This window comes from Lepus europaeus, chromosome 11 (assembly GCF_033115175.1).
Source record: "Lepus europaeus isolate LE1 chromosome 11, mLepTim1.pri, whole genome shotgun sequence".
In the NCBI taxonomy this organism is placed as follows: domain Eukaryota; kingdom Metazoa; phylum Chordata; class Mammalia; order Lagomorpha; family Leporidae; genus Lepus; species Lepus europaeus.
The window spans coordinates 85,574,229-85,600,976 of NC_084837.1; the positions used below are offsets into that span (position 1 = coordinate 85,574,229).

At 41.1% G+C, this 26,748-nt stretch overlaps 1 protein-coding gene across 7 annotated transcripts in view; it reads right to left on the minus strand.

Annotated features, from left to right (window-relative positions):
* HERC1 (HECT and RLD domain containing E3 ubiquitin protein ligase family member 1) overlaps positions 1–26,748 on the minus strand; it is a 228,114-nt gene that overhangs the window by 160,556 nt on the left and 40,810 nt on the right. For all 7 annotated transcript variants that reach the window (XM_062206099.1, XM_062206102.1, XM_062206101.1 and 4 more), the window contains exons 2-7: positions 15,247–16,202; positions 7,278–7,373; positions 4,398–4,592; positions 3,311–3,622; positions 759–855; positions 40–183 (exon numbers count right to left, since the gene is read on the minus strand). In XM_062206099.1, coding sequence (XP_062062083.1) covers positions 40–183; positions 759–855; positions 3,311–3,622; positions 4,398–4,592; positions 7,278–7,373; positions 15,247–16,176 — 1,774 coding nt within the window. In that variant the 5' untranslated portion in view covers positions 16,177–16,202. The remainder of the gene's footprint in view (positions 1–39; positions 184–758; positions 856–3,310; positions 3,623–4,397; positions 4,593–7,277; positions 7,374–15,246; positions 16,203–26,748) is intronic.

Sequence of the window (26,748 nt, forward strand, 5' to 3'; positions counted from 1 at the left end):
GAAAAAAGATCAAAGGTACTGATAAGTTTTTTTACATACCATTGTCTCCTCCTCCAAAAGACCATACAGTTCTCCCATCTTTGGATAAAGCAATAGTATGTGAACTGCCACAGGAAACCTCCCCTACATTGCTGATGTCTTTTACTAATGTTGGAATGTTACGACTATTACTATCACCATGACCTTGGATAAAACAAACACAACAATGTTAACTCTTTCTCTACATCATTACTTCACAAATGGAATAGATATTACAAATGATAATAGAATTGATAATAAAACTGACATATTTTCTAAGTGTAATTAAGTATGAAAAACAGCATCAGTTTTAATATCTTCTCAATCAATTTTCCAGGTTACTCCCAATTTAGGGCTTCTAGTCACTTCAGTGAACCACTAGAACATTTAATTATGCTCCTCCTACAGCACTTTCCTTGTGCTATTTCCTATCATGCTCATACTGACTTATTTTCATTGCCCATGAGATTATCAATTTTCAGGATCAGAAGAGTATTTTCTTATTCATGAAACCCTGTAGTGCTTGGTCATAATAGGTACACTCAGGAAATACTCGCCAGATTAAATTACATCTTAAATATCAGCACCAGAACCCAGATACACCAATACAAAATTATCTTCCTCCAAGTTTAAAACAAATAAAATAAATGGACTATTAGATCTACTCTCACTGCTTCTTAGTAACCATAATCTGTTCTATTTTTCTGTGAGAATAACTTCAATCTTCAAAAAAATCTTACCTAATCGTCCAAAGTCTCCTTCACCCCATGTGTATAATTCACCATCTTCTGTGACAGCAGCACTATGTCTGTATCCGGCTGACACACAAACAACTACCTGGATTGCACACAAGTGACTCTGATGAGTACACAGTTGCTAACAACTGCAGTCCACATTTGATCCTATAACAAAGCCTTTAGAGATACCACAGTTTACCCGAGAGTTGTCCTCTACAATTGTGAAGGCTATACTCAGGACAAAGGCAACTGGCTACATTGTCAAGCAAAGGCTGAAATACAGTCTATGCCCTGTGTGCCAAGCCACAGGCCTGTCCTCCACCCAAAGGAGAAGAGAGCTCTCCCTAATTCACATAAAGACATTGCTTAAAAGGTTAACAAGGGTGCTGAATTCATCAATCCAATCACTTGCAGAAAATGCTTCATCACCAGTCAAGTTTTTACTCAAAGAACTGGTGGCAGCAGAACACTCACGGGACAGTAATTTTCAAAAAGTTAACAAAACCTCCATTCTTGATTGGTCAAGAAAAACTCATTGCATTGATGACTATGACAGTACAGAAAGATCTACAGTACATAAGCTTACATTAAACCCTGACAATACCTCAAGTAACTTACAGAATTATTGAGTAGAATCAGAATACAGATATATAGCAAGATAATTTGGGGATCATTCATACCTTTAAACAAATCAAAAATCATTGGCTACTAGGAAAAAAAAGTCCATATATTTTCAACCTTCAAAAATTAACTATTTTAAGAAATTCAACTCAAGATTAATTAAAAACACTAAGTATCCAATACAGTCTTGATACTATGCTAAAAGACTTTGAAGTTTTAAATTGAAAATTATTAACTTAAAAATTTGGGACAATTTTCCTTCATGATACTCAACATTATGTTGCTTTCAATTGGCAATGTTTCCATTGCCATAAAAATGAATGATCAAAAGAATACAAGAAGTAGAATTAAGGAAGAAACATGCTCAAAAGATTAGGGAAGTTCCATATTCATCATTGTATCAAGTATCCATTAGTTTTCAGAATGGAATGTTCCAAAGCCTGTTACCTTGGGATTGACAATATAAATCAAAATACCCCAGGTAATAACAGAGTAAAATTAATATGAATAACTAACTTTGTCAGGCAACTTACCATGAAGGAAAAAATATCCACTTATTCTAGCTTAAAACTAAAATTTAGATTTTATAAAGATCGTTATATGAGAAAATTTTCATGGAAAAAGAAGCTACATAATTACATAAAAGCTTAGGGAAATGTATTTACCTCTTTAAAGAAAGTAAAATGAAATAAAAAGGGAAGCTCTAGGTTCGCCTTAATTTCCTTTCCTTTTTATTTATTTGAAAGGCAGAAAGACAGAGCTAAGACAGAACAACACAGAGAAATCTCCCATTTGCCAGTTCACTCCCCAAATGCTCACAACAGCCAGGACTGGGCCAGGCCAAACTGAGGAGTCCAGAGTTCAATCTGGGTGTCTCACGTGGGTGGCAGAAACCCAAGTACTTGAGGCATCATCTGCCGCCTCCCAGGATACTCATTAGCAGGAAGGTAGAATTAGTAGCAGAGCCAGGACTTGAACTCAGGCACCCAGATATGGGATGTAGGTATCCTGATGTAGGTATCTTAACCACTGTGCCTAATACCCATCTCTGGTTTTGGTTCTAATAGTTTTCAACCTTTCCAATTATCTGTGTAGGATCCTGAGCAATCAGTTAACCACTCTAATTGCTTCACCATTCAGATCTGATAAAATGCTACCCCCTCAGTGCTGGCATTATGGCACAGGAGGTTAAGCCACCACCTGCAATGCCATCTCCAGAAGAGCACCAGTTCAAATCCCAGCTGCTCCGCTTCTGATCCAGCTCCCTGCTGATGTACCTGGAAAAGCAGCAGAGGATGCCCCAAGTTCTTGGGCCCTTGCACCCAACAGATACAGCTTGAGGCTCCTGCCTCAGCTACAGGGCCATTGCAGGCATCTGGGGAGTGAACCAGAGAATGGAAGATCTCAGGTTATCTCTGTCTCTGTCTCCCTCTCTCTCTCTCTTTCAAATAAATAAACAAATCTTAAAAAAAAAAATTCTACCTCCTCTGCTCCAAGAGCATTCTGACTTCATCATCTAATATCCTGCCAAGTTTCTATTACGCTCTTCAATTTTTTTCTTATTATTATTATCTGAAATAATTTTGTTTGCTAACACAATTATCTCTAAGAGATTTTTTTAAAGCTCCATGAGAACCAAGAAATTATCTAGCCTGTTTATAGCTAATGTCTAAAACAATATCTGACATTTTAGAAAGTGCTAAATAAATATTTGTTGAGTTATTCTCAATTTATCTGTGAAACAGGGATAATAACCACTTCACAAGTAAGGATTATTCCTATAAAAACTGAATAATGTATGTGAAAATTTCTGTAAACTATAAAGCTGATATACAAAAGATAAACAAAAGGATTGAAGGCTAGCTCAAATTCTGAGTGATAGTATCAATTATAATACCACTAATTATTTATAAATCCAAGAATAAAGCACATACCTTTCCCTGAAGAGGTCCCTGAATAAGCTTGGGATATTTCTGGGTAGAACTATTTCCATGTCCCAGCTTCCCATAATCACCATCTCCCCAACTGAAGACTTCTCCTTCTGTTGTAAAAGCTAAAGTGTGACCATCGGATCCTTTAGAAGAGGAAACCTTTTTAATGGACCTGTGTGGCTCAAACGTCAACTTTTTTAAAGTAGACTGATTATTGGAATCTCCAAGGCCCAGTCTCCCATAGCTGCCTTTACCACAAGCTCTGACAGAACCATCCGTAGAAATGACAAAAGTGCAGTACTGTCCAGCTTCAATCTACAGACAAACAGAAATGTAAATATAAATATAAAATGTTTCTGTAAGAATCATAATTCAATATTTAAGGCCGGTTTTATCAAAGAGACTCAAAGAAAGTCTTTCAAAACAGAGTAGGACATGACTCTCCGAGATATGAAGGAATAAATGGAGAACTAAGAAAACAACAAAGTCATGCTGACCTCATCATTGAGCTCAGGTTATCTACCAGGAAATAACTGAATGAAACAAAGTAAAATCGTGTAGCCTCCTCTTAAAGTTGAGGAAAATAAATAAATAAAATTATTCTATGAATTATTTTGGGACTATTATAGCAAGAACTATGCAAAATGTATTCTAAACCCAAAATAATAAAACATAAAGTTCTAGCTTGGCTACAAATGTAAAAAGAAGGTTGATCATAAAAAGAAATAAGAAAAAGAATTGTCTGTCAATCTGGCAAAAGCCAAAAAATCAATTTTCATTTAGTCTTCTTTGTCATTTGTGTTATATATAATAGCAAGCATACTGCCATTCATAATGCTTTTAAAAATCCAAATCCAATTTAGTGTTTGAAACTTGGAAATGCTCTCAGGATACAAGAGATAAAAATCATGTTTTTCTATTATAATGGGGAAAAAAAAACCTGAGGTAATGTGGTATAAAAACAATATACATAAGCAATCATCCAAGAATTCTGACCCATTTAAAAAACACTCAACATTATTTAAAGCAAATAAGAATGAATATGATACCCCCATTATCTACCAATTTTTAAGGTATATTGAGAACTTACGGTCTGAGCATCAGAGAAACTAGGAGCCAACTTGGGTTGTAATATTTTCTCCTGTGTGCCTTCTACCAGCTGATGGCTGCTGTTGCTCCCCCACACGTAAACCTCACAGGTTTCTGAGACAATGGGAGCATCACCAGTCTGAATGCTATCTGGGCTAGCACATGTTCTTGAGTAATCAGAAGCCATTCTACAAACCTATTAAAGTTTAAAAATTTGAAAACATTTTTAGTTTAGGCATTTCAATATATAATTTCTGAAATTACTATTGCTTTTCCTTCCAATACTCTCAACTATTCAACTAGCTCAGAAACAACACATTTAATCTTAAACAAAGATAGGTGAACCATTTCTTTCCACCGAATAAACCAGAAAAAGATACTGATAATAGTGGTAAACACAGGAAGAAGGCACACAAAACTTTTTTTATTAAAAACTTTATTATTTCACATATCATTACAGAAAACCAAGATTAAAAAGCAAAGTAAAAAAAAGCCATCATTGGTAATCTTATCACCTTAACACAGCGTTATCTTTTTTATTTGTCCTTCCAGAATTTTTCATATACATGTTCTTTAACAGTTATCAAGTGGATATATAAAAGTGACCAATTTCATGAGAAATCTTCCATGTCTACCTATTCTTCATGACTAAACAGATAATATTCCATCTAGTAAAAAAAAGCACAATTTACTTTAACCATTTTAATAGGACATTTAGGTTCTTTTTGCTTATTTGCTATAAAGGTCATTTTTAAAAATGCAGTTGTGAACTTCTTCAATAGAGAACCTAAGCAATAAGGCTTTATATCCACCTACCCAAAAAGAAAATTTATGGCTCTTGAAATAACATGATAGCAAATTGCTTTCTAAAATGGTGCTATGGGGCCGGTGCTGTGGCACAGGCAGGTTAAAGCCCTGGCCTGCAGTGCTGTCATCCCACATTGGCACTGGTTCAAGTCCGGCTGCTCTACTTCCGATCCAACCCTCTGTTATGGCCTGGGTATGCAGTAGAGATGGCCCAAGTCTTTGGGCCCCTGCACCCATGTGGGAGACCCAGAAGAAGCTCCAGGCTCCTGGCTTCAGATCAGCTCAGTTCTGACCATTGCAGTCATCTGGGGAGTGAACTAGCAGATGGAAGACACCTCTCTCTCTCTCTCTCTCTCTCCCTCTCTCTAACTCTTTCAAATAAATAAAATAATAAAATAAAATGGTGCTATGTCATCAGCATTGTGCAAAATGAGGTGCTATCCTTAGAATAGTGAAGGCCCAGAGCAATTCAACACTCACACATATTTTTGTATATAAAAGTTCAGGGAAAGATGGAATTCAAAGATAAGGTTATTTCGGTATAAAAACTGGAATTCATGCAAACAAGAAGTCTTCAAAAATTTCATGGAAAATGGACTTTATAAAAAACCATGTATGGATTTCAAAACTCTATACCAAAATAAACTTATCTTTTAATTCTATTTTCCACAAACTTTTTGAAGTTTCCTTATATATAGAAATAAAAGTTATGGTTTATTTACCTTCTGTGTTAAATACAATGGTAAAGTCTATTGACATTTATAATATTTTTTTAAAAAATTTAGGCTCCTGGGGCCGGCGCTGTGGTGCAGCGGGTTAACACCCTGGCCTAAAGTGCCGGCACCCCACATGGGCACCGGTTCAAGACCCGGATGCTCCACTTCTGATCCAGCTCTCTGCTGTGGCCTAGGAAAGCAGTGGAAGATGGCCAAAGTCCTTGGGCCCCTGCACCCCCGTGAGAGACCTGTAGGAGACTCCTGGCTCCTGGCTTTGGATCGGTGGGCCGTTGCGGCCAATTGGGGAGTGAACCATAGGATGGAAGACACCTCCCTCTCTCTTTCTCTTTCTCTCTCTCTGCCTCTCCTCTCTCTGTGTAACTCTGGCTTTCAAATAAATAAATAAATCTTTAAAAAAAAAAAACTAGGCTCCTACCAAAAGCACAGGACCTAGGATAGCCATTCCAGTTGCTCTAACCAAAGAATAAATTTATATGATTTATATGAGAACAATGATTTCACTGTATCCATACAAGAAATGGGTATTAGACTTTTAAATTTTTATGCAAATGTAAGTGGGGAAATAGAAGGATGCCATTATTTTAACACCCAGGTTTCCTAATTATCAGCAGAGAAAATTTTTCTATGTATTTGTTTACCACACCTTGTTATGTACACTAACTTCTGTCCACTTATTTATTAGAGCATAATGGATTTTTATTGACTTGTATGAACCCAATAAAATAAAGATATTAACTCTGACTAGAGCTACTATCAATTTGTTGTCTGCCTTCTAGGATGTTTTTGCTGAATCAAACAAAACAATAAAGGACAAATCTTAAAAAGTCAATATATTCATTTGTCAGCACATCAAATAGAAGAAGATAAAATAAGCTTATTCAGAATCTTTAAATAGTATGCACAACAGAATAATATGTGTGTTAGATAAATATTTTCTAGTGAACATGAGGATAATTTTCAGGACATTTTAACATTAGTATTGTCACTTTTTCTTGAATACTTTCTATGTCTATTTTAGTTTCTTATTTCTAAAAATGTCTTCTTTTCCATCCTTTGTTACTCTTAGAGCACTATCTACTAACAATGATACTTTTAAAAGTTCATGGAAAAAATGCAGTTAAAAGATGTTTATTTTATTGTAAATAAATTTTGAAATTCAAAATTTCAAAAATTCATTAAAAAGTATTATGAAAAACCAATCCATATATTTCAAAAATTTTTATACCCAAAATAAGCATCTTTTAATTCCACTTTTCACAAACTGTTTGAAGTCTTCTTGTACAAGCTATATAATTTTAAGACAATCATTTTATGCAAAAGCCACGATAATTACATACCTCTTCAAAGAGACATAATGCTGCCTCATAGAGTGAGCACAAGCCATCAGATGTTCTGGTTGGTTCTCTCCACTGACTTCGATCAGCAGATGAACCCTGTAAGTAAAACATTGTGGGATACAGTATGGAAAGGAAAGAGACAATGTATTAATATCACTTAGTCTATAAAAACATCTATTTGAAGATATGTTCAGTAGTGTGTATAACAATTTGATACACTGAGATCAAATCTTAACTTAAGAACATGGAACCAATATCCACACAGAAGTGTTACAAATGACCTGGAAGTGAGGGTGGTGGGGGCACTGTGGTGAAGCAGTTAAAAGATTGCTTGGGACTGGGTCCTTGGGTCCCCCTCACATAGGAGACATGGATGGGTTCTGGGCTCTTGGCTTCAGTCTGGCCTGGCCCAGCACCAGCTACCACAGGCATTTGAGGAAATGAACCAGTAGAGGAAAGATTTCTCTTTCTTTCTCTTTCTTTCTCATTCAGCCTTTCTTAAAAATAAAGATCTAGCAATTGAATTAATAGGTAAATTAAGCAACAATGCTTCACTTATTGCCTTATTAAAAATGTTTTATTCCAAGCATCATGAGACTCCAAAAAGAGTCAAAGCAGACTGTTGCCAGTTACATTCTCCTTGGATGATGAACATTCAGTAAATGAGTCCCAAGAAATACTCTATTCCAAAGATACTGCCTTGTCTGCCTGTCCCCTAGGGATACAGGAAAACAGAATATAGCCAGCTTGAGTCATGATCCTGACCAGAGCAACACAAAGTCTGCTCTCTGCTAATGTGCCTGGAAAGGCAGCAGAAGACACCCAAGAACTTGGGACCCTACCAACCTTTGTGGGAGACCCAGATGAAACTCTGGATTCCTTGAGTCCTGGCCATGAGGCCATTTGGGGAGTGAACCAGTGGATGGAAGATTTTTTTTTTTTCATTCTGCTTTTCAAATAAATAAACATATCTTTTAGAAATTTTTGTTTGGTTTAAAAAAACTAGAAAACCGGCTGGCACCGTGGCTCAATAGGCTAATCCTCCGCCTTGTGGCGCCGGCACACCGGGTTCTAGTCCTGGTCGGGGCGCCAGATTCTGTCCCGGTTGCCCCTCTTCCAGGCCAGCTCTCTGCTGTGGCCTGGGAGTGCAGTGGAGGATGGCCCAGCCCTGCACCCCACGGGAGACCAGGAGAAGCACCTGGCTCCTGCCTTTGGATCAGCACGGTGCGCTGGCCGCGGCGGCCATTGGAGGGTGAACCAACAGCAAAGGAAGACCTTTCTCTCTGTCTCTCTCTCTCACTGTCCACTCTGCCTGTCAAAAAAAAAAAAAAAACACAACTAGAAAACCAACTTTTTTTTTTAAAGTGAAATATTCCTGATATTTCCACATTCTTAAATCTTTAGACCACAAATAACAAATTCTTTCTATGACTTATCAAAGTTGTAACAATAAAATTTTCATTGATAGCTTTATTTCAAAAGATAACTGAAGGGGTAGGAGTTTGGCCTAGCAGTTAAGATATTAAGACGCTTGCATCTGTATCAGAGTCCCTGGTTTGAGTCCCAGCTTAGCTTCCAATTCCAGCTTCCTGCTAATGCAGATCCAGGAAGGCAGCAGGTGACCACTCAAGGAGTCCAGTCCTTGCCAGCCATGTGGGAGAACTGACTTGATTTCCCAGTTCTTAGCTTTGGCCTGGCCCAGTCTCAGCCATTGTGGGCATTTGGGGAGTGAACCAGTGGATGGGAGCTCTCATCTATTGTTCATCTGTCTCTATGGCTTTCAAATTAAAGAGGGGAAAGAGATAACTGAATTGTAAAAATATTTATATTTTAGATTATCACTGGCAAATAGATATACCACAGACAAGCAAGTCACCTACTGTGGAGGGAAGGCTGACCTAGGTGTCCACAAGATCCCACACAACTCTTAAGGGTCTACAATTTTATCAATTCAAACTATTTTGATTAACATGATTCCTAAGTAATAAATATTTAAGCAAAATATAAAATCCCAACCAATGCCTTCAAACAGCATGCCCAATATATTTAAATCTAGCTTTTATATTAATAAAATTTAGTTAGAATTTCTTCTAAGTCTCATAATATACTAAAGCTTTATAGATTTTTAAAAGTTGTTCTATATACTCAGCTGATCTCTTTCTATGCCACCAAATAATAAAAATAATGATGAAATTTTCATCATCCCATATCTACTGGGAAAATATATAATAAGGAAGTCAGCACTGTGGCATAGAAGGCTGGAACTGGCATCCCACATTTGTCTTTAACATCTTTGATAGTGACTTAAGACTGGAACATATTTCCTTGTGTTCATGATATTTACTTTTACTCAAAAAGCCTATGGGATCAAGTCCCAAAGCCCCACAGAATGGAATACAAAGCTCTAGTTGCAGTCTCATCTCATCCCATTCTAACCCAAATGTCCTAGAGCTTGCTCCCCCATACTTTGGTCATTTCATGAATTTTGGTCTTCCAATCCAAACTTTTCTAGTTCTTTTCTAGTTCTTCTCATTCATATACTTCATGCTTGCAGAAAAACTGCTCCTACTTTTCAATTATCTTTTAGGACTCCTTCCTCCATAATATTCTCTTCCTCTTCCCCTGCAGCCCTCTTTTTGTGTCCCACTCACCTTCTCCCAATGCAGATCTCTACTAAGGTTATTAACTTCACATTGTGTATCCCACCTTCATTAAACTGTGAACTGCATGGGCCGGCGTTGTGGCATAGCCAGTTAAGCCAGCTTCGAGACACTGGCATTCCAAATGAGCACCAGTTTAAGCATCAGCTGCTCCACTTCTGATCCAGCTCCCTCCTAATGTGCCTGGGAAAGCAGCAGAAGATGGCCAAAGGACTTGGGCCCCTGCCATCCATGTGAAACAGATTTTCAGGCTCCTGGCTTCAGCCTGGGACAGCCTGGGGCCTTTGTGGCCATTTGGAGAGTAAACTACCAGATAAAAGATTTCTCTCTCTCTCTCTGTCTCTCCCTCTCTTTATAATTCTGCCTTTCAGGTAAATAAAATCCTAAAAAAGAACAAATGTGAACTGCCTAAAGACATGGATGCCACAAAGCTTATTCATCTTTTTAGTCCAGGATTTAATGATATCCAGCACACAGTAATCAGTAAGCACCTACTGGCATCAAAGGCCAAAAAGTTTATATTGCTAATTTTTTTAGAATTTGAAGATATAAACTGTTATTACTTCCTTATTCATTTTTTCAATAATCTAACTTTTCCCCTCCTCTATTTAAATATAAGTATTCTGTGTGCTCCCACAAAATTAATTGTATGTATGTGGGTAGGAGTCATTGAGTATCAAACAAGTCAGGAAGCACAGCAACGTAGCAGCTAAGTAAGACATGCCAACAACTATCTCCCCACAGAAACACCAATTTGATCAGCCATTCACATACCAAGCCACCTTCACATACCAAGCCACCTTCACAAGAGCTCAGTGCCTGGTTTTCATGTAATTACAAGAAAAGACACATTGAAGAATGCAGGAATAAAAGAGATGACACGTCACCTCCCCCCAGCTCCAAGAGAGGAAATTAAGCACAGACCCTAGACTTGAAAATCAAAACCAGGCCTATCACTGTAAAACCTAGTGCCAGATGGGCCCCATGGCTCCTGTTGGTAGGCTAGCAACTGCAGACTGAGCCTTTGGACCCTCCTTAGCCAAACAGCCAAGGAAATGCCTCCACTCACCCTCTCCCAACCTGTAGCAGACAGTGGAACAAGACCCCAAAGGCTGAGGAGTAGCGTGGGAAAGTCAGCATAGGACTTTGCATTGGACATCAATGCTGGGCATGCCACTGCTGAGACCCAGCACCAGATAAAGCCCAAAGGCCTCTATGCTCAGGTCAACGTTTGCAGATGCAGCCTCCAGTAGATTATTCAGAACAGCATTCCAACTGCAGATCTGAAACAAGTCAGGATGAGGGTACCCACTAGACTGAAACAGAGACAAACTTCAGTAATACCACTTGCAAGAGACCTCAACTCAAGGTGCCATGTAATGCTGAAATAGCAGAAATATTAACAGGTTCAAAGAAAATATGCAAACTGTTCAAAATTTCTGGAAGGCAGGCATAAACAAAACCAGATTACAAAGACTAGGAAAAAAATTCCTAAGCCTTGAAAGTCTAGACCACACTGTATGCCAACAAGTATCAAGAATTTTCAGGGAACCACAGTGTCACCTAATGAACAAGATATGCTGTTAGAAACTGACCAGAGAACAACTGATACATGAAAATTTTCAGATGCAGAATTTAAAATAGCTATTTTAAGGAAACTCAGTGAGTTTCAGAAAAACACAGAAAAAAATGACTCATTACTCTAACAGAGAAACTTAACAGAGAAATGGTATTTAAAATATCAAAAAGAAATCCTTGAGCTGAAAAGTACATTAAGTGAAATTAAAAACACAACAGAGGGTATCAACAGCAGACTAGATCCCACACAAAAAAAGAATTAGTGAGCTGAAAGATAAGTTATTTGGGGCCAGAGCTGTAGCTCACTTGGTTAATCCTCTGCCTGCGGCACCGGCATCCCATACAGGCAACCGGGTTCTAGTCCCGGCTGCTCCTCTTCCAGTCCAGCTCTCTGTTGTGGCCCAGGAGGACAGTGGAGGATGGCCCAGGTGCATGGGCCCCTACACCCACATGGGAGACCAGGAAGGAGCACCTGGCTCCTGGCTTTGGATCGACGCAGCGCCAGCCATGGCGGCCACTGGGGAGTGAACCAACAGAAGGTTCCCTCTGTTTCTCTCTCTCACTGTCTAGCTCTATCTGTCAAAAAAAAAAAAAAAGATAAGTTATTCGAAAATACAGTCAGATGAGGTGGGCATTTGGTACCGTAGTAAGGACACTGCTCTAAAATGGGATATATAATTGATTTTTTTGACAGGCAGAGTGGACAGTGAGAGAGAGAGACAGAGAGAAAGGTCTTCCTTTGCCGTTGGTTCACCCCACAATGGCCGCTGCGGCCAGCGCACCGCACTGATCCGAAGCCAGGAGCTTCTCCTGGTCTCCTCCCATACACTTGGGCCATCCTCCACTGCACTCCCGGGCCACAGCAGAGAGCTGGACAGGAAGAGGAGCAACCGGGACAGAATCCTGTGCCCCAACCGGGACTAGAACCTGGGGTGTGGCACTGCAGGCAGAAGATTAGCCTATTGAGCCACAGCGCCAGCCAACATGTGGGGGGGGGGGGGGTGTGCCGGTGCCACAGGCAGAGGATTAGCCTATTGAGCCACGGCGCCAGCCAACATGTGTGTGTGCGTGTGTGTGTGATCTTGTGTGTGTGTAGATATTTTCTTTTTAAAGCTAGAAGACAGGATTTGAAATATTTTCCCCAAAATGAGATTACAAATGTTGGATGAGACCTGAATAGACCATTGCATAATGGATACCTATACTGAGACATACCTATATACTAGGTGTGTGTATATATATATACCTATACCTATACCTATTCTGAGACATCATATGCTACCCTATAAATATGTATCATTTTTATGTATCATTTAAAAGCATCTATTTTTTAAATCACACAAGCAAATAAAATTCAAAAATTGAATGCATTTGTTAGGCCTTGTGCCAGATATTCAATTGATGGTTACATTTCTCTTCCTCTAACTTCCAGCTTGGAGATGAATTTTGTCGCAAACCTGAGACAAGATACAGGCCAAGCTGGGATCTAGTGTACCAGGACAGTGCTACATATTTCCTGAGTTCTCAAACAAAGTGAAGTGTAGGAAACCCAAGTTCTGAACGCCAGGAGCATTACATGATCTACCAAGTAAGGAGAAATAACAAACATAAAATTCAATGAAATAATCCTGCCTTCCCTAAAACCAATCTGAGATTTCATCAAAATTCAATCTAACATGGATCTGAAATGACTTTGAGGGAGCCAAACTAAATCAAACATGTAAGATTCTTCCCCAGAGTAGGTCCAGATTTCTGAGAAAAACAATCTGGTACTCTGGCACAACCTGGCCCAAAAAGGAGCTGTGTTATAGAGCACTGCCTTGGGGCAGAAGGAGGTAGATGACTTCTGACTAGGTTTATTTGTTATTTTGTCCAGGAATCTCGAGAGGCCAAGTGGAAAGAAAATGGGAAAGACAGCAATAAAATACATTTTTCATTTTTATATCTACTTAAAGTAATAAATCATAACATTTATTTAACATAAACAGGGTAAAACTGCATTTACGAGAAAGAAAAACCATGGGCTTTGCAGACAGAAGCAGACTGTAAGAATTACTTAGCACAATGCCTGACCTATAAAGTATTTACAACAGCAGTACACATTATATGCCCAGCCCTTTGTTCAATAGATGCATAAATTTAGGCTGACACACTTGCTTCATATTTAAGATAAGGATAAAGAATATCTGCCTCACAGATTAACATGATAATTGAATGCAAGCGTATACATAAAGCAGCTGGTAGGTAACAGGAATTCAACAAAGGTTTTCTTCCTCCCTTACTCTAGGTATTGGAGAGAAGTAAATAAAAGAAGCCAAAAAGGGGAGGAGTGTTGGAGGGTAGAATGAGATATTATAGTAATACAGGTTAATTAAATTAAAAATAAATATATTTATTTATATTTATAAATATAAAATATATAATATATAAGGTATATATTTATAAATATAAAAGATAAAATTATAAAAGATAAATATATTTACTATAAATATTCCTTAAGTTTGTAGATCCGATTTAAACTATCACTTAACAAATATGTATACAGGGCTGGCGCTGTGGCACAGCAGGTTGATGCCCTGGCCTGAAGCACTGGCGTCCTATGTGGGCGCCAGTTCTGGTCCCGGCTGCTCCTCTTCCAATCCAGCTCTCTGCTGTGGCCTGGGAAAGCGGCAGAGGATGGCACAAGTGCTTGGGCCCCTGCACCTGCATGGGAGACCAGCCAGGAGGAAGCACCTGGCTCCTGGCTTTGGATCGGTGTAGCTCCGGCCGTAGCGGCCATTTGGGGGGTGAACCAATAGAAGGAAGACCTTTCTCTCTGTCTCTGTCTCTCTCTCATTGTCTAACTCTGCCTGTTTAAAAAAAAAAAAAATCTTTAAAAATTTTTTTTAAAAATGTATACAAGCCTATCTCAAATATGCTACAAGACAATGAGCCCTCTCAAATACTGAGGAAGAAGTCTAGATTTCTAGGGTTCTCCATTCCCAACTAAGAAGTAACAATAAGAAGCCACCAAACTAAAACTGTGGGCAGAGGTGGCTGGAATAGAGGTTCTTGTCTTCCTGTAAGAAAAGAATTTCAGACGTGAGACAGAGGGTAGTGGTAAGCAAAGTAGCACGGTTTGATGAAGAGAATACATGTGAGAGGCCAGGCAGGCATCTCAGCAAAGAACTGAGAGCCCAGTTTGCATTCAGAACGGTGCTATAGGGTATGGGGTCCAGTTCTTTCCACCGGTTCTCCTTTCCCCACCCTCTTCTTCTAGACAAGCAGTTTCCTGGGTATGAAAGAGGTGAAATTTCTCCCAAGGTTTTGTTACCCAATGTTAGCTGATTGGATTCTCCTGGGGTGTTTATCTTGAGGAGAACTCTGGGATCACCTATATAGTTAGGGGTATGGGCAGGGCTTTGTGGTGTAAAATATTGGGCTGTTTCCAAGACTGCTACATTCCTTTCCACAGGTACTGTTTTCCTTAGGCCCCTTTCATTCACATGGGTTAATCTATCTCCCTACCTAACCTGATCCAGTGAGGTCTTAACACTGTCCCAACAGGCCTGTCACAATGTATCAACATGTACAAAAGATTCTTCACTTAATGTTCCTAAAATATTTAACTAACTTAACAGTCATCAGAAAAACTCAAATCATTCACTTTTGCCACCAATTCACTAAAAGCTGGTCTGACTTTTAAAAAATTGTCAGTTATGAATTTTAAAGTTGAGATTTATAATACATACCAAAGAGCGCCTCATCTGCATTAATATGGTCATAAAGCAATCAAAGCTGATCATTCCTTCCTGGCTTGATAGCAGTTTACTCTTCTCCATGGTATTTACAACTGCAGAAGCCCCCAAAGCCATTTCTATCCATTCAAGAAGATACCGCAGGGAGCCTCGCTGAGCTGCTAAACCAAGCAGCAACTCAGAAGCTAATCTGCGACCCAAAGTGTCTGCCCCAGAATTGGGAATAGTTACTCCTTTAAGAAATGTTGTTACTTGTGATAAGCAGTCCAAGCCCATAGGAGGAATTTTGCTCTCATTTGCTAAAGACAATGGAGGCAAAGAGCTCACAACTTCAATTGCAGTATGGATAACGTCGTTGCAAAGACTGAGGCCAGGTCCCGACACAGGCATCATCCAACTTTGTCTGAGAAGTGCAAATAATAAACTTAGACCAGTTCGAACACCCATTTCTATAAGTGCATCAGTGCTTGACCGGGGTCGTTCACTAACAGAATGGACATCTGCTGAACCAGAGCTGCTTTCGGGAGAGTGCTGCTGCTGTTTCACTTTGCCTTTGTCGTGGTATTTGTTAGAAAGTGCATAGAAGACACGCTGAAGTACAAGCAGTCGTTTTCGAAGTGCCCCAGCAAATGGAGAATCTGAACACACCATCTTTGCTAGTGCTAACTGACTACTAAGAAGAGCATCCAAATAGTGGTCCTGCTCATCACTTGAAAGAGATTCACGTTCAAAGTCAGGCAACTGTGGTCCTTTGAGACATAAAACTTGTTGAGGTAAAGGTACTACTTCCTTATTGCTGACCAGTTTAGAGTACAAGACAGCAACTCCCTCTCTTGTAGCAATGGATTCACTGTCTTCTGTAATCCAGGAGCTGTTCAAGTGTTCAAGCCATTTCAGTTTCACTGGTGGAACCATAGTTGCCATGTTGGTTTAGTCTTCAGCCATGAGTTCTGTAAAGGAGAAAACAGTCAAACACTTATACGGAAGATCCATAAAGTGTTTCTAAACTTCCATCCAGCCTACATTACAATTAGTGATTTCAAATTGGTAAAATGCAAATGAAGTCTGGAGTTTAGCTCATGGTATTGCACCAGTGGTAGTTTCCTAGCTTTAGTAAATATACTATGATTATACAAGATCTTTTTATTTATTTATTTATTTATTTATTTTTGACAGGCAGAGTTAGACAGTGAGAGAGAGACAGAGAGAAAGGTCTTCCTTCCATTGGTTCACACACACACAGACACACACCCCAAATGGCTGCTACAGCCAGTGTGCTGCGCCGATCCAAAGCCAGGAGCCAGGCACTTCTTCCTGGTCTCCCATGTGGGTGCAGGGCCCAAGCACCTGGGCCACCCTCCACTGCCTTCCTGGGCCACAGCAGAGAGCTGGACTGGAAGAGGAGAAACCGGGACAGAATCTGGCACCCCGACCAGGACTAGAACCCGGGGTACCGGTGCTGCAGGTGGAGGATTAGCCCAGTGAGCCACAGCACTGGCTGATTATACAAGATCTTAACATCAAGAAAAATAACTGAAGACATACAGAAACTCACTGTAACATCTTGGTAGCAACATTTCTGTAATCCAAAATTCTAAATAAAAACTTCATTTAAAAAATAGTAATTTAGGGGGCCAGCACTGTGGCATAGTAGGTAAAGCCACCGCCTGCAGTGCCGGCATCCCATATGGTATCAGGTTGAAGTCTCAGCTGCTCCACTTCCAGACCACCTCTCTGCTATGGCTTGGGAAAGCAGCAGAAGATGGCCCAAGTCTTTGGGCCCCTGCACCCATGTGGGAGACTTGGAGGAAGCTCCTGGCTTTGGATTGGCACAGCTCCAGCCATTGCGGCCAACTGGGGAGTGAACCAGTGGATGGAAGACCTCTCTCTCTCTCTCTCTCTCTCTGCCTCTCCTCTCTCTGTGTAACTCTGACTTTCAAATAAATAAATAAACTTTTTTTAAAAATAATAGTGATGTAGGGTCCTGTGCCATGGCGCAGGTTAATCATCAGCCTATGGTGCCGGCATCCCATATGGGTGCCAGTTCTAGTCCCAGCTGCTCCTCTTCCAATTCAGCTCTCTGCTGTGGTTTGGGAAAGCAGTATAAGATGGCCCAAGTGCTTGGGCCCCTGCACCCGCATGGGAGACTGGGAAGAAGCACCTGGCTCCTGGCTTTAGATTGGCGCAGCTCCAGTCATTGCGGCCATTTTGGGAGTAAACGAAAGGAAGACCTTTCTGTCTCTCCTTCTCATTGTCTGTTATTCTACCTCTTAAATAAATAAATAAAAATCTTTAAAAAATAGTGATTTCTTCAGATGTACTTTTTAATCCCATTGTCAGCGTAACAGTGGGTTCTATCTACATGCTTGATGATTCTCAAATTCTATCTCCAATCCAGACCTCTTCCTAGAACTGCAAACTCACATTATAATTACCCACTTTACCTTTCCACATAAGTAACAGGTATCTCAAATTTAACATATCCAAAACAGAACTCCAAACCCCATCATCACCCAAACCCCAAACCCATTCACTTCCAGCAGATTGCTACATCTCAGGAAACAGCAACTCTATCCTTCTAGATTAGGGTTGGAGAATATCTAGCCCATGGGCCCTACGAAGCCTGCAAAATCATTTGGTCTGGGGGCCGGCACTGTGGCATAGCGGGTAAAGCCACTGCCTACAGTGCCAGCAGAAAGAAACTACAGAGCAGAAGAAACTACAGAGAAGTAAGCTGAAATTCTGAAGATGTTTTTTCTCTGAGGATATTTGCCAGGTCTGAGCATACAGCAAGAAACTGAGAATCAGAGTTTACCTACAAAGAAGGTCACTGAAGACAGGGAAACCAGCACAGTTTCTGTCTGTACTGAGGAGCTAACAAGATATAACTGAAGCCCCACAATTTGAATTTGAAAATTATACCCCCTAATGTACTTGCTGAATCCTGAAGCTACTACATAAGACAGATGGTTAAGGAACTAAGCAGAAAGTCTCTTAAGAGCACAGTGGAGTTTTCTTCCATGTTAAAGAAATGTGGATTAAAGTTCAGGATCTACCAGGAAATAGCCCCCAGTGAACATACCAGGTTCCCAACTGGAAGTTCTGAAGAGTTAGAACCTACATGCCAAACAAACCAGGGGTAGTCTGAGTCTTAACAAAATCACAAACCAATGTTGATTTAACTCTCCCTCTAATGCCCAGTGGCAGAAAAAGCATTTAACTGACCACTGACTCAACAGCTACCAGGCACACATGGAGGTTAATATCACACTAAAAATCAAGAAAACAAATAGGCAGATCCAAAGGTTATCCAGATAATGAGACAAAAACTTTAAAATCATCAGAACTAGCATGTTCCCAAAAAAGACATGATGGAGAACGCAGATGAAAAATTTAACAAGAAAATTACAAAATATAAAAAAAAGATATTCTAGAACTGAAAAATAAAATAACTGAAATGAATGTCATAATTTCTTCTACTTAAAAACTTTCAAAGGCTTTTATTTTTAAAGATTCTATTTATTTGAGAGGTAAAGTTATAGAGAGAGAAGGGGAGACAGAGAAAGGTCTTCCATCCATTGATTCATTCCCCAAGTGGCTGCAGCAGCTGGAACTGAACAGATCTAAAGTCAGGAGCTTCCTCTGGGTCTCCTACACAGGAACAGAGGCCCAAGCACTTGGGCCATCCTCTACTGCCTTCTCAGGTCATAAGCAAAGAGCTGGCTTGGAAGAAAAGCATCTGGGACAAGATCCAGCGCCCACATGGGATGTCAGCACCACAGACAGAAGCTTAGCCTACTATGCCACAGCACCAGCCCCAAAGGCTTTCTCTCACTTATAATAAAAGATGCAACCCTTTACAATTCATCAAGAGGGCAGGCATTTGGCACAGTAATTAAGTCGCCGCTTGGGATGCAGACATCCTATATCAAAGTGCCTAGGTTGAGTCCCAGATCTATTCTCCAGTCCAGCTTCCTGCTAATGCACACCTGGAAGGCAGTTGGTGATGGCTCCAGTAGTTGGGTCCCTGCTATCCCCATGGGAAACCTAGACAGAGTTCCTGCCTCCTAGCTTTGGCCTGGCCCAAATACGTTTTATAGAATATTTACTAGTCTCTTGAACTAGAAATCTCTTTCCTAGGATAACTATATGACTTACTCTCTCATCTGCTTGGATCTGTGTTCAAATGTCACTATCTCAAATGAGATCTTTTCAGACGCTCAATTAAAAAGTACAACCCAACGGCAAAGGAAGACCTTTCTCTCTATCTCTCTCTCTCACTGTCCACTCTGCCTGTCAAAAAAAAAAAAAAGTACAACCCTAACTCAACCAGACATTCACATTCTCCCTTCTCTTGGTTTTCTGTATAGCAATGATCACCATCTGAAACTCCACAAACATTCTGAAATGCCATCAAATATCCCACAAAGGACTAGAATCCAGAATATATGAAAAATCTCCCATAATTCAGCAACAGAAAGACAACCATATTTTTAGTGGGCAAAAGATGTGAAAAAAAACTTAACAGAAGAAAGATCAATAGCCAAATAAAGTGTTCAACATCATTACTCATTAGAAAAATGCAAATTAAAAAAACAGATACTTATTGTTAGATAGGAAGTTAGAAATTAGCCTATGTGTGTATGAGAGGGGCCTGAGGAAACCTGCATCTACAGAGCCCACTTTGGAAGCAGCCAGGCATCTACATTTCCAAGTCTTTACCAGACTCTGATAATCTTACAGGTAGTCCTAGCCCTTCCCCCAAGGAAAACTCCAGGAGAATTCTCTCCCCAGGACCAAATGGGTTACCTGGTCTGATAACACTGAGCAATAAAACCATTGTAAAGCTCCTTTGCCTGGCACCAGGGCTCCCCAAATCAGGGAAGGAATTTTCTAATTTACACTCAGCAAACCCTTTGTCCTGGAGGAGAAGGGGGAAAGCAAAGAGAGAAGGCAGAAAAACTCTCTTAAAAACCAGGAGCCTCACTAGGCTAATCCTCTGCCTGTGGCGCCGGTATCCCAGGTTCTAGTCCTGGTTGGGGCGCCAGGTTCTGTCCCGGTTTCTCCTCTTCCAGTCCAGCTCTCTGTTGTGGCCAGGGAAGGCAGTGGAGGATGACCCAGGTCCTTGGGCCCTGCACCCGCATGGGAGACCAGTAGGAAGCACCTGGCTCCTGGCTTCCAATCAGCGCAGCGCACCAGTCATAGCAGCCATTTGGGGGCGTGAACCAAGGGAAGGAAGACCTTTCTCTCTGTCTGTCTCTCTCACTTTCTAATTCTGCCTGTCAAAAAAAAAAAAAAAAAACACCAGGAGCCTAAACAAAGCATTCAGATCTCCATTGGGCCACTCACCTGGCCAGCCAGGTGTATTCTCTGCATTCAACCATGTAACCTTGCTTTCCCCCAGTCTGAGTGACTGGGCACTCTATCTGTCCCCTTCATTTTTTTTTTTTTTTTTTGGACAGGCAGAGTGGATAGTGAGAGAGAGACAGAGAGAAAGGTCTTCCTTTTTGCCACTGGTTCACCCTCCAATGGCTGCTGCGGCCGGCACATCTCGCTGATCCAAAGCCAGGAGCCAGGTACTTCTCCTGGTTTCCAATGCGTGTCCCCTCCATTTTGACAGATGCCCTGTTCCCAATAAAACCTTGCTACTCTGCTCTCTGTCTCATGCCTAAATTCTTTATTGAGCAAAGACAAGAACCCCAATGTCTCTCCAGTGACACTACTACTTATCCATAAGTCATTACCCAATTTGGAAAGTTCCCTGGAAGCTTTTCATAAAACTAAATATGTACTACATATCCTATGACCCAGTAATTTCTCTCCTAAGGAATCTACCCAAAATAAAACGTGTGTCCATAAAAAGACTTAAGTCAAAATAGAGGTAGCCCCAGGGCTGACTCTGGTTAACCTGCTATTTGTAACACCAGCATCCCAGCATCCCCAAATGGTACTGCCGGTTCAAGTCAGCTCCTCTGCTTCCAATCCAGCTTCCTGCTAATGTGCCTAGGAAGGCACAAAAGATAGGCTAACCACTTGGGCCACTTCCACCCAAATGGGATGGAGTTCCTGACTTGTATCTTCAGCCTGACCCAGACTTGGCTGTTGTGGCCATTTGGGCACAGAATCAGCAGATGGAAGATTTCTCTTTGTCTCTCCCTCTGTCACTCTGCCATTCAAATCTATAAGTCTTTTAAAAATTATATATAGAGGTGATGTAGGCAGGCATACAGGTTAAAATTGATTATGTTTGTGAGCTGGAAGACCATACCTTCACCACGCCCCTGTGTGACCCCATGTCCCAACCTTGCCACACCTGTGCATCCACTGGCCAATCAGGCTAATTAACCACTCCCCTTTGATAGTGGATTAAAAGCTTGGGACACAGTGTGTCCGCCCCCAAAGGTAATTTTATACAACATTTTTAGTGTGCCTTCATGTTGACTATGACCCATCACATGAGGTCAAGTTTGGAATTTTCCACTTGTAGTACCATGTCGGTGCTCAACATATCCCATATTTTGGAGCACTTCAGATTTCAAATCTTCACACACAGACATTTGGTACAATGGTTAAGTCACCAGTTAGGACACCTGCATTCCGTATAGAGTCCCAGCTCTGCTCTCAATGTGAGCTGCTCCCCAGGGTATGCATTAGCTGGAAGTTGGATCAGAAGTAGAGACAGGACTCAAATCCAGGCAGTCTTGATATGGGATTTGGTCATCCCAAACAGCATCTTAACCACTGAGCCAAATGCCACAACCCACCATCTGTGAATTTCTGAAGTAACCTTGCAGTGGTAAAAAGTGTGCACTCTTAGGCCAGTGCTGTGGCATAGCGGGTAAAGCCACAGTCTGCAGTGCCGACATCCCACGTGGGCACTGGTTCGACATGGCTGCTCCACTTCTGATCTGCTATGGCCTGGGAAAGCAGTAGAAAACGGCCCAAGTCCTTGGGCGCCTGCACCCATGTGGGAAACCAGGAAGAGGCTCGTGGCTCCGGGTTTCAGATCAGCTCAGCTCCAGCCATTGTGGCCAGTTGGGGAGTGAACTAGCAGATGAAAAACCTCTCTCCTTCTTTGTGTAACTCTTTCAAATAAATAAATAAATCTTTAAAAGAAAAAATGTGTGCACTCTTTTATCTTTTACTTGGCTCTAGGTGCCAGTATTGCTGGTGGCTTTTTTGTGGGTTTTGTGTGTGTGTGTGTGTGCTATGTGATCTTAAATCACTTTTTATTTATTTTTATTAACATAAAGAGAACAGATTTCATGTAGTTCACAGATACAATTCTAAGAATATAATGACTAAATCATTTTGAGAAGAAAATCTTTATAGTTATCTGGGACAGCATATGGCTCTACACGTGGTCCTTGATACCCACATGGGAAATCCAGATAGGGTTCCTGATTCCTGGCTCCCGGCCTCAGCCTGGCTCAGTCCCAGCTGGTGAAGCCATTTGTGGGGAGGGGAACCAATGGATGGAAGTGAGAATAGCTAGTATGTTCACTTTCTCTTCCACCCCATCTCTCAAATAAAAATGAAAACTGTATTTAAAAGTTCATCGAGGGGTAGGCATTTGGTCTAGCAGCTGAGATGTCAATCCCATACTAGAGTAGCTGGGTCAAAGTCCCAAATCTGCTCCTGACTCCAGCTTCCTGCTAACACACCCTGAAATGTGATGGTTCAAATAAATGGGTCCCTGCCACCCACACAGGAGACCTGAATTGGGTTCCCAGCTCCTGGCTTCAGCCTAGTCCAGCCCCGGCTGTTACAGGTATTTGGGAGGAAACCAGCTCTCCCTATCTCTCAAATATAAATAAACAAGTGACTGTTTAAAGTCCATGGAAAAGTGGAAGTAAAAGATAAGTTTAGGGGCCGGTACTGTGGCTCAGCAGGTTAAGACACGGTTTGTAATGCCAGTATACCATATCAGAGTGCCAGGTTGAGTTCTACCTGCTCTGCTTCCAGTTTTCTGTTAACATACTTTGGAAGGCAACAAAAGTACTTCAGTCCCTGCCACCAACAAAGGACTCCAATAAATATTTGCTGAATTAAGTTGAGCAATCTAGCTCTATGCAATTTATTATTCTATCAAATTTAACTGAGAGGGGCCGGTGCTGTGGCACAGAGGGTTAACGCCCAGGCCTGAAGCGCCGGCATCCCATATAGGTGCCAATTCAAGTCCTGGCTGCTCTACTTCTGATCCAGCTCTCTGCTGTGGCCTGGGAAAACAGTGGAAGATGGCCCAAGTCTTTGGGCCCCTGCACCCGCATGGGAGACCCAGAAGAAGCTCCTGGCTCCTGGCTTCAGATGGGTACAGCTCTGGCCATTATGTCCAATTGGGGAGTGAATTAGCAGATGGAAGACCTCCCTCTCTCTCTGCCTCTCCTTCTCTCTCTGTGTAACTCTTTCAAATAAATAGTAATAAAATAAAACAAAAAAATTTTTAATTGAGAGACATATGATCTGAACTGACACAATGGAAGCAAGTCCAAGTTTGGTGGTACTACAGTGGATGCCCCCCATGGATTCTGTCTTTAGTATCATTCGATCTCCTCCTCTCAATGCACACAAATTTTTGGATCCAAGCCACTCCCAAGAATTTTACTTACCTCATATGTTAAGGACTCCAGTCCAAATTATTCTCTCCTAAGCTCCAGACCTGAATATGCACTGCTAACATAGTATATCCACTCAAATATTCTAAAGGATCTCAAATTTAACATGTTTAAAACTGAGTTAATCAACTAAAACCTCATGCTCCCCCACAGACATGGTGATGAGAGATTTATAAAAGATGTAATAAAGCACACTTATTAAGGGCACTTCTGGAATCCCAGGAGGGAGAGACCACGTGCAAAGTTGTACAGGTAAAACTTAATAGCATTTTGTTACCCAGCTTTTCCCACTCCTGCCACAAACTCTCCCCTTCTAACGCATTTCATTAGGCCGGCTGACTGACTTTGGCACTCTAAAACCATACAAATTAAACACTAATTTATAGGAGGTCATAAACCAAGTTGAAATGCAGTTACTCATGCCAAAGTTTTAGATCACCAACCCAAAACTAAGTTGTTCACTTGATCTCCCAAGAAAGACACAACAGCCAAATCCTCAAACAGGTCAGTTTTATCTGAAATAAATAAGTCCCCTCTGCTTTAACCTTTACAAGAAAATAGCTTTAAAGTCATCAAACCACATTTTATTCTGTTTCTGCTTTCTTCAACCATTTTCTGCCTATAAAGTCAAACTCCTTTGCTCAGCTCATCAGAATACTCCTTCCATTTTATAGAATGGAGCATTGCATGGGGCAGGTGCTGTGGCACAGCGGGTTAACACCCTGGCCTGAGGCACCGGCATCCCGTATGGGCGTGGTTCTAGTCCTGGCTGTTCCTCTTCCAGTCCAGCTCTCTGCTATGGCCTGGGATAGCAGTGGAAGATGGCCCAGGTCCTTGGGTCCCTGCACCCACGTGGGAGACCTGGAAGAGGCTCCTGGCTTCAGATCGGCGCAGCCCCAGCCGTTTCGGCCAATTGGGGAGTAAACCAGCAGATGGAAGACCTCTCTCTCTGTCTGTACCTCTCTCTGCAACTCTGTCTTTCAAATAAATAAGTCATATTAAAAAAAGGAGCATTGCCCAATTTATGAACTGAGAATAAAAGCTAATTAGATCTATAACTAAATTTGGTGTAATTCTGTCTTATGACAAAATTATCAGTGTTTGGCTGCACAAAAATAAACACCTGATAAAAAGGAATAAGCTTTTTTTTGTTATTACACTATTTAGAAAGGAGGTACTTGCTGAGTTTGCTGGCAAATTGTTTTGCGACATCAATAACGAGAACTAGGCAAATAAACCAGGAAGCGATGTGCTTATCCAGCAAGTAAAGAACTATGGACAAAATTGAATCAAACTAATGGGTTTCACTTGTATTCTAGAACCACCAATACATAATCCTGATGAACCAGCTAAATTCTGGCAAAGAAAAAAAAACTGCTGTTGTTGTGTTTTTTTAACTTCAGTAATAACTGACACCAACAAAAGCCAATTGCTGTTTTCTCCCTCCTTGTCCAATGCATAAATTCAAATTCAATTGTATGTATATATAAAATTATTTATATACTATATATTAACATACAAATAACCATATTTACCAGTAAAAAGTAGGGTTAGAAAAAACTACCAACAGACTGAGAGGTGGAAGGGGGGGCCCAGTTAGCACTACTCCTATCCTTCTAAAACAGAAATAAAAGAGAAAGGCTGAAAGATTTGAGCCAAAATATTCCTATAAGTGAGTTCTTAAAACAATTCCTATAAGTGAATTACCAGATTCTAAAGCTCTCTAGCATTTTCCAGGTGAACAAACTGATAATAGCAGCTAACATTCATTGGGTACTTTTTTTGTAACAGGAATTATTACTTAATCGTCAGAACTCTAAGGAAATGGAGGCACAGGAAGGTGAAAACACACTAGTAGTAATTAATAGAGTAGGGATTCAAATCAGAGAAGTCTGACATTTAACCTCTTAACCACTAAACCAGCAGATGGAAGATCTCTCTGTGTCTCTGTGGGTGTGTGTCTCCTCCTCTCTCTGTAATTCTTTCAAATAAAATAAATACATCTTTGAAAAAAAAAAAGCTTGCTCTAATTGCACATCATATACAAAAATCAATTCAAGGGGTTGGCACTGTGGCATAGCAGATAAAGGCGCCGCCTGTGATGTTGACATCCCACAGGTGCCAGTTCGTGTCCCAGCTGTTCCACTTTGAATACATCTCTCTACTAATGGCCTGGGAAAAGCAGCAGAAATGGCCCAAGTGTTTGGGCCCCTGCCACCCACTGAGAGACCCAGATGAAGCTCCTGGCTTCAATCTGGCTCATCCCTGGCTATTGCAGCCATTTGGGAAGTGACCCAGCAGATGGAAGACACGTGTGTGTGTATGTGTGTGTGTGTAATAAATCAATCTGTTTTTAAAAATCAACTCAAATTGGTACACAGTGGGTGAAGGGTGTGGTACACTGGGTTAAACCAGCACCTGGGACTCCCACCGCCTACATGGAAGTGTGGGTTGCAATCTAGCTTCCTGCTAATGAATCCTGGGGGTGGGGGGTGGGGGGTGGGGGCAGCAGGTGATGGCTCCAGTGCTTGGGCCCTGCCCATACAAATGGGAGCCCAGAAGGAGTTTTGGGCTCCTGGTTTTGGCCTGGCCTAACCCTGCTGCTCTGCCTTTCAAGTAGATGAAAATAATTTTTTTTTTTTTTTTTTTTGGCAGGCAGAGTGGACAGTGAGAGAGAGAGAGACAGAGAGAAAGGTCTTCCTTTGCCGTTGATTCACCCTCCAATGGCTGTCGCGGCCGGCGCACTGTGGCCAGCGCACTGCGCTGATACGATGGCAGGAGCCAGGTGCTTCTCCTGGTCTCCCATGGGGTGCAGAGCCCAAGCACCTGGGCCATCCTCCACTGCCCTCCCAGGCCATAGCAGAGAGCTGGCCTGGAAGAG